General features: G+C 38.3%; 1 protein-coding gene across 3 annotated transcripts in view; it reads right to left on the bottom strand.

Moving 5' to 3' along the window:
* The window catches only part of LOC111975307 (LIM/homeobox protein Lhx8-like), a 15,548-nt gene extending 9,401 nt beyond the window's left edge, over positions 1–6,147 (bottom strand). The window contains exons 1-7 of one of the 3 annotated variants that reach the window (XM_070447473.1): positions 5,956–6,133; positions 5,176–5,256; positions 4,664–4,810; positions 4,342–4,463; positions 3,678–3,898; positions 2,867–2,970; positions 2,491–2,586 (exon numbers count right to left, since the gene is read on the bottom strand). In XM_070447473.1, the coding sequence (XP_070303574.1) occupies positions 2,491–2,586; positions 2,867–2,970; positions 3,678–3,898; positions 4,342–4,463; positions 4,664–4,810; positions 5,176–5,256; positions 5,956–6,030 (846 nt within the window). In that variant the 5' untranslated portion in view covers positions 6,031–6,133. Of the gene's footprint in view, positions 1–2,490; positions 2,587–2,866; positions 2,971–3,677; positions 3,899–4,341; positions 4,464–4,663; positions 4,811–5,175; positions 5,294–5,955 lie in introns of those variants that run through there. The other 2 variants (XM_024003516.2, XM_024003517.2) reach the window with 2 other exon arrangements.
* Positions 6,148–7,657: the final 1,510 nt, after the last annotated feature.

The following is a 7,657-nucleotide window of genomic DNA, read 5'->3' as shown; positions in this document are numbered from 1 at the left end:
TGGTCCAGTCGAGGTGACCAATAACCCAATGGTCATTCTGACAGAGCTCCAGAGTTTCCTCTGTGGAGATGGGAGTGCCTTCCAGAAGGACAACCATCTCTGCAGCACTCCACCACAATCAGGCCTTTATGGTACAGCTGTAAAAATGGATGCCAATCCTCAGTAAAGGCACATGACAGCCTCTCTGGAGTTATGCACAAAAGGCACTAAAGGACTCTCGAGACCATGAGGAACCAAGTATTACCTGGTCATGTATGAATACAGGATGGAGACTCTTGTCTCTGAATGCAAGGCCAATGCGTGGAGGAAACCCGGCACCATCCGGGTTGTTGGGAGTGTCATTTTGCAGGGCTCTGGCAGTGCTCCCCTTGCACAAAGGCGGACGGTACAGTGGTTGCCTCGCTGGCTCTACTGGCCCTCCTCCACGTCTCCTGATTCGATGTACTGGCCTGTCTCCTGGTAGCGCCTCCATGCTCTGGACACTACGCTGACAGACACAGCAAACCTTCTTGCCACAGCTCGCATTGATGTGCCATCCTGGATGAGCTGCACTACCTGAGACTTGTGTTTGTAGACTCGTTCTTTAGCTACCCAGTAGATGTGAAGCACCGCCAGCCATTCAAAGTGACAAAAACATCATCGCAGGAAGCATAGGAACTGAGAAGTGGTCTGTGGTCACCACCTGCAGAACCACTCTCTTATTGGGGTGTCTTGCTAATTGCCTAATATATCTCACCTTTTGTCTATAATTTGCACACAGCATGTGAAATTTATGGTCAATCAGTGTTTGCTTCCTAAGTGGACAGTTTGATTTCAAGAAGTGTGATTGACTTGGAGTTACATTGTGTTGTTTAAGTGTTCCCTTAATTTTTTTGAGCAGTGTATATATATATATTTCAACAATACAAACCACATACAGTGCCTTCAGAAAGTATTCACACCCCTTTACTTTTCAACATTTTGTTGTGTTACAAAGTGGATTAAAATGGATTTAATTGTCCATTTTTTTGCCTTTTAAAATTATAAACTTGGATTAGCTAACACAACGCGCCATTGGAACACAGGAGTGATYGTTGCTGATAATGGGCCTCTGTAACCCTATGTAGATATTACATTAAAAATCAGCCGTTTCCAGCTACATCATTTACAACATTAACAATGTCTACACTGTATTTATGATCAATTTGATGTTATTTTAATGGACAAAAAGTGTGCTTTTCTTTAAAAAACAAGGACATTTCTAAGTGACCCCAAACTTTTGAACGGTAGTATGTATATATATATATATAATATATCATATATACTGCCTAGAAGGCCAGCATCTCAGAGTCGCCTCTTCACTGTTGATGTTGAGACTAGTGTTTTGCGGGTACTATTTAATGAAGCTGTCAGTTGGGGACGTGTGAGGCGTCTGTTTCTCAAACTAGACACTCTAATGTACTTGACCTCTTGCTCAGTTGTGCACCAGGCCTCCCACTCCTCTTTCTATTCTGGTTAGAGCCAGTTTGCTCTGTTCTGTGAAGGGAGTAGTACACAGCTTTGTACGAGATCTTRAGTTCCTTGGCAATTTCTTGCATGGAATAGCCTTCATTTCTCAGAACAAGAATAYACTGACYYGTTTCAGAWMWAAGTTCTTTGTTTCTGGCTATTTTGAGGCTGTAATTGAACTCACATATGCTGATGCTCCAGATACTCAACTAGTCTAAAGAAGGCCAGTTGTATTGCTTCTTTAATCAGACCAACASTTTTRAGCTGTGCTAACATAATTGCAAAAGGGWTTTCTAATYATCAATTAMCCTTTTAAAATMATAAACTTGGATTAGCTAACACAATGTGCCATTGGAACACAGGAGTGATGGTTGCTGATAATGGGCCTCTGTACGCCTATGTAGATATTACATWAAAAATCYGCCGTTTCCAGCTACAATAGTCATTTACAACATTAACAATGTRTACACTGTATTTCTGATCAATTTGKTGTTATTTTAATGGACAAAAAAATMTGCTTTTCTTTCAAAAACAAGGACATTTCTATGTGACCCCAAACATTTGAACGGTAGTGTATATATTATATATAWTTTTTTGTTTAACAAAATATGCTAATTAACTGTACATTTACTAAACAGGTCTGTTTTCATTCGTTTTTTTATTACTGATTTTTACATGTCTAATGATGTTTCTTATTGGGTCAAAATGACCCCAGTTGGTAATCCATTTATGTAAAATATGTTGGTAGTATGAGGGTTAAAGGGGAAATCTGAAATTCAAACAACAACAAAGCTGRCACCCCACCACTTGTTTTGGTAAACAGATGTACCAATCCCAGAATGCTGTTTTTGAGGAAATTTCGGGAAACGCGGAAGGTGTTTTTAGTAGTTTTTTTTCAACATAACAAATCCTCAGAAATATTACAAATGAACTGCAGAAATTCAGTAATATCCTATGTTGATRAAGGCATGCGTTGATTAGAACTGTGTATGAATATCTAACCTGTATGACTCTCCTACTCAGGCCTGTCTGCTCTGCCAGCTTCTGCAGGGTCTGGGCATCTGGGTTGTTGTCCTGGGCAAACTGGGCCTGCATCACCTGGAGGGATCATAAGGTCTAAAGAGGTCAATCACAGGTCAATCACATCCATTGTTCCTCACTTGGCCTGCACCCATTGACTGGGAACAGTCAGACACTATTGACAATTAATTCTTGTCAAGCAGAATTTATGCTCCCATTAAGATTTTAAATCTCAATAGAACAAACCTGTGGCATTAATCCATATTGAACCAATATTCAATATCCAGCTATCTCACAATGCTATGTAATATATATTGTGGCTATGTTTGGGAGAGATTGACAGGACGGTGATACTCACCTGTAATTGGTCAGCGGTGAAGCTGGTGCGCGCTCTTTTCGACGGCTTGGGCTGATTCACTTCCTGTTCTGTTGGCATCGCCCCTTCTAGGTTCACACCATTTCCTAATTAGAGATGATGGATCTTCTTAATTAATGAGCTCATAATCATGATACTCGACATGGCAAGCGTAAGACAATAATATTAAAGCTTATCTTGTTTATTGACATCTAGACACCAAATGGCTTCTTATCTGAGAAATGGGAAGTTACTTTTGTTCCCTATCAGAGACAATAGGCAGTTTTTACATTTTTGAATCAATTGACAATCTAATTTAGGCTGTTTTATTATAAATGTCAAGGGGCTTTATCTTTTGGTTGATGTATTTTACAGTATTGTAAAGGTATACATATATATGATCAATTTGACCAGAAATTATGAATCAAAGACAATGCATTCATCGTATTGTTATTTCCTCAGTGGTTTCCAGAACGTATTAACAAACATAATACAATATACATTYTTGAAAGATTGCGAGCTGCTGGTGCAGTCGTTCTCCAGGCACCACATTAAGCATTGGTTTATTCAGGCACAGGTGGACATATCAGAAATTTAAGTAAGAAACACTTTCAACATTATCTATTTTGTTAGTACTACTTATTTAGGCTCCACTTGACCTARGTTGATAATAAATAAGCATTAGTATATTTTTTAATTGACAGATTGATGCATTTTATAATGAGTTATTCGATTTATTTTCTATCATAATTCAGATCGCTATACCAGTATAAGTTGTTCTAATATTTGTATTACTCTGCTACAGAATGCTCACCTTTCTCCACGGCCCGTTTCAGGTTGTCCAGCATACAGTCGTAGTGGACACGACACAGCACCTTCTCCTCCACCAGGGCAAACTCTTCCCCCGTGGACAGCTGCCTCTTACAGGAGAAACAGGCGAAACACGCCAGGTGGTACACGTTGCCCTTCGCCCGGCGGACCCAGTCTGTAGAGTGGATATTTCGACCGCAGCACGCGCACCATGTTCCATATCTTCTGCAATAAACAGTCTACAGGTWTTAATAGTCAGGTAAATACTTCCATTTTGGTTAGATGGTTGTTTAGTCGTGGAATTAAATGCTAAATCAAATAAAAGGACATCCTAAAAAGCATATTGACTTATCCCCCCCCTCCCTCCCTCCCTCCTCTCCGCTGTAACTATTCCCAAGGTCGTTGCTGTAAATGAGAATGTGTTCTCAGTCAATTTACATGTTAAAATAAGGGTAAAAATATATATATTTTTAAATATAGCCGCAACATGCTATCCAATCTTGTAAATAACATGTTACAAATAAATTATAATAATATGTTTATTTATTGGTTTATTATTTAGGCCAAATACGATGACGTGAACACACAAACAAATGCCTTAAATTCAAAACAAAACAAAAAAAACACTCCATTTTATTGGATATGTATTCACGAACAATTTCAAATACCTAAAGTAGTCCAATTTGCAAAAGACCTCTTTTTCTTTGATGTAACAACTTGTATGACTGCCAAGCGATGTTTGGCACACGCTACAGGAAAGACAACGCACATGCCAGCACAGGTCGTTAACCTATGAAAAAAAACATACAATAATGAAATAACAAGAATATTCTTACGTTATTTAGTAGTAGGCTAATGCTAATAGAAAAATAGCCTATTGTTGTACAGTAAGTCGACTAAAATCAATACAAAAAGGTACAAGCTATGCACGAACATGACCACCCAAAGAAAATGTGAAACGTTGCAACAAGATGCAATCACAAATGTTACCTTCAGCAAGTATTTATCCAAAATGTCCTCGCTGCAACTTGCACAAACAGTTCTACCCAACAGAGGTGCAGACACCATCGCCTGTAGCGACGGGGAGGATGAGCCGAGGGAGCAGGAATCGTCACCCAAGACTTCCACCGGTGTGCCCTGAATAGAACAACATACCGCGGGTTAAGACGCAGGTTCTGCCGAATATTACTTTATACACCTGCTAACAAAAACMTTGGTGCAAATTACGCATTGGTGCCAATTACTAATGCGGGAATTAGACGTCTCAGGTTATCCGCTCCATTCCAATTATTATTATTATTTGCTAAATAACTTTTTTTTTTTTTTTTTAAGATTTTGACAGGCTCATGCGATTGAAACAAAACAAACAAACAAACAAACATCTCTACCTTTATAACTTTAAAAAAAATCGCATGTGAGTAGCCTAACGCATGGTGAATTTGTTAGCAAAAAATATTTTTTAGTTTTCAAATTATTCATTAGATCAAATGAGGAAATTTTACCATTCGAATTTCTCTCCTGCCCTCTCTCCACCTGCTGATAACATCTACGTCGCCTTTGCAATCTTCACACATGACCACAAGCTATAGGAACAGGGGATTTTGGTCTGTCACACTCAGCCGCTTTAAAAATAAAAAAAAAACTCCCCAAGCTACATCCCATAACTATCATCCTCTTCACCTTTTAACATGACAACCCCAGCGATTATCAAAATTACATTTAAAAAGGGAAGGATAGCCATTACTTTAAAAAAAAAACAGCCGACACTTGAGGTAATAGTTATCAAATGTGCATTATGCTCTTGAGATTTGCATTTGGGGATTTTGAACTGCTTAGCACATCGCTTGACTCCCCAACGTATCAATTTCGCATGTCAATCAAAACCAGCGCGAGGTAGACAGGGAAAGGGAATTGATTTATTTAATAACACCAATTAATTTTGACACAAACGTTTGCCCGGGACAACCTAAAGGTGAAGAGCTCTCATTAACTACTTGAGTCTTAATTGCTGAATATTTAGGAAGTGAAAACACTGAACCTGCCGCTATATAAGACGGACAATATAATATTGACAGGTATAATTGGCAAAYTAATTTCAAGCAATTCTATTTCAACCCTTTTTGTTGTCATTTTGCGCACGTTTTTACAATACACCTATAGCTATATCTTTGCAGGCTGCGGTGAAAGGAAGGCACAATTCTTGTTCCGATGAAAGCAGAATCTTTGACGCGTCCTTTTCTTTTTTAAGTAGGTTAGTCCTAGGCTAGAAAAACAGAACTTACCCCATCGTTGGAAACGTTTTCATTCTCATCAACAACATTGCAACATTCTAATTTCTGTTCACTTTTCCAGTGCATTTAAATTGTAATTATCGGTAGTGCACTAAACAACCCAACAGCAACTTCCTGACAGTTTCAAATGTCAATATCCCTTTCAAGAGTAGTTAKATTTGTGGTAAGATTATTCCTTTTGTCTCCTTCGACTCCGAGAATAGCCTACTTATAGATTTAGCCTATACCAACCCAGGAGGTTTTGTTTTCTTGAGGGAGGGACATAATTCATATTTCCCTGTCTGCTTTGGCCGCGCCTACCGCACCTCAAATATTCACTATCGTTTATAAAAGAAAAAATAGACCTACTGTATAGGCCTAAGAGGAGGAAAATGCCATTCAATGGCATATAATTAACCCCAATGGAGTATTCTAATTGGTGCCATTGTTTTTGAGCATTTGATAGCCTATGTAAAGGCATGCAAGTGTATGCCGAAGTGGTTATTTCGAATTAAATCACTTTCGATTCAAATTCGTTTTTATGAAAGGGCACAGAACATTTTGAGCATAAACAATGAAACGACAGGCTAGGCCGTGTGCGTATTTGATTTTATAGCATGGGCATTTGACAATACAACATTTATTTAAATGAATTGGTAATGAAAGGCTGGTTGTATAGTATCTGAATATGTTCATTAGACTACCTAATTTATTTGACTAAAAAGATGCAACAAAATGTCACTTAGTTCCAGCCTGTATCTCGTGTTTCACAACAAATGCTTTATGACAAAATCTCACAAGATATTGAAATAGTAATTCTACACGAAGCTTGCTAGAGTGTTGAGTGATTTTCCATAGTCAATGGTCATTTTACTATCAAATTCTACATATACCATCAGATTGTGAAGATTTGTCATCTCAATTCACCCTCAAGTTCATTTTTGCTCAACCTCTCTCAACCTCTATATTTTTATTTGTCCCGATGAAGGAGAGTTGTAGCCTGTCTGTTGTACCATCATGCCACTCCTTGCCATTCCAGGACAAGGACTTGACATGATAGCACATGTCCGGTACTAGGAAGTTTTACCTATCCGTTTTACCTCATTGTCATATACTGTATTACCTTCAATTCATTTGTCATCTTATCTCGCTTTTATGGCACACCCAAGGCTGGAAACATGCTGAAGTCGGTTAGAATGTCATGTTTATTTTCAGGGTGTTATTTTACATTCCTTTTATTGATCGTAGGTATTTATTTTCATCYTAAAACGATTATTCATTCATTGATTAAATTAACGATTAGGCCGTGCACTTTATTGTTTTTTTTATCGGTGAGTCTCTTAGGTTTTGATAATAAACCACATMCAAAATAAAATTCTCCATTGCACTTGAATTGAATTGACTGTCTCCATAGAAGTCCATTGAGCCAGCTCATATGCGCTCAAAATGCATACTCATTCAGATGAGGACAGTGTTTCTGCATTACTGAGAGGTGGCTATTGGAAAACATGGTTTATGACTATTACCATACTTTCGAAATCCGCATGCAAATCATCAACATATCCATCTCAACTCATCTTATGATATGGGGCTATTCATTAAATGTTACTATCATACAAGACTCACCACCAATTTTTCTTTCGACTCAAATTGTCTGGATTGACCGCATTTGTCAGTGATGATGATAACAAGACACGTGTGATGAGGTGGAAGG

Source organism: Salvelinus sp. IW2-2015, linkage group LG16 (genome assembly GCF_002910315.2).
Source record: "Salvelinus sp. IW2-2015 linkage group LG16, ASM291031v2, whole genome shotgun sequence".
Taxonomy (NCBI): Eukaryota; Metazoa; Chordata; class Actinopteri; order Salmoniformes; family Salmonidae; genus Salvelinus; species Salvelinus sp. IW2-2015.
Note: the sequence above shows the minus strand (reverse complement) of the source record. Positions and strands in the feature narration are given on the sequence as shown.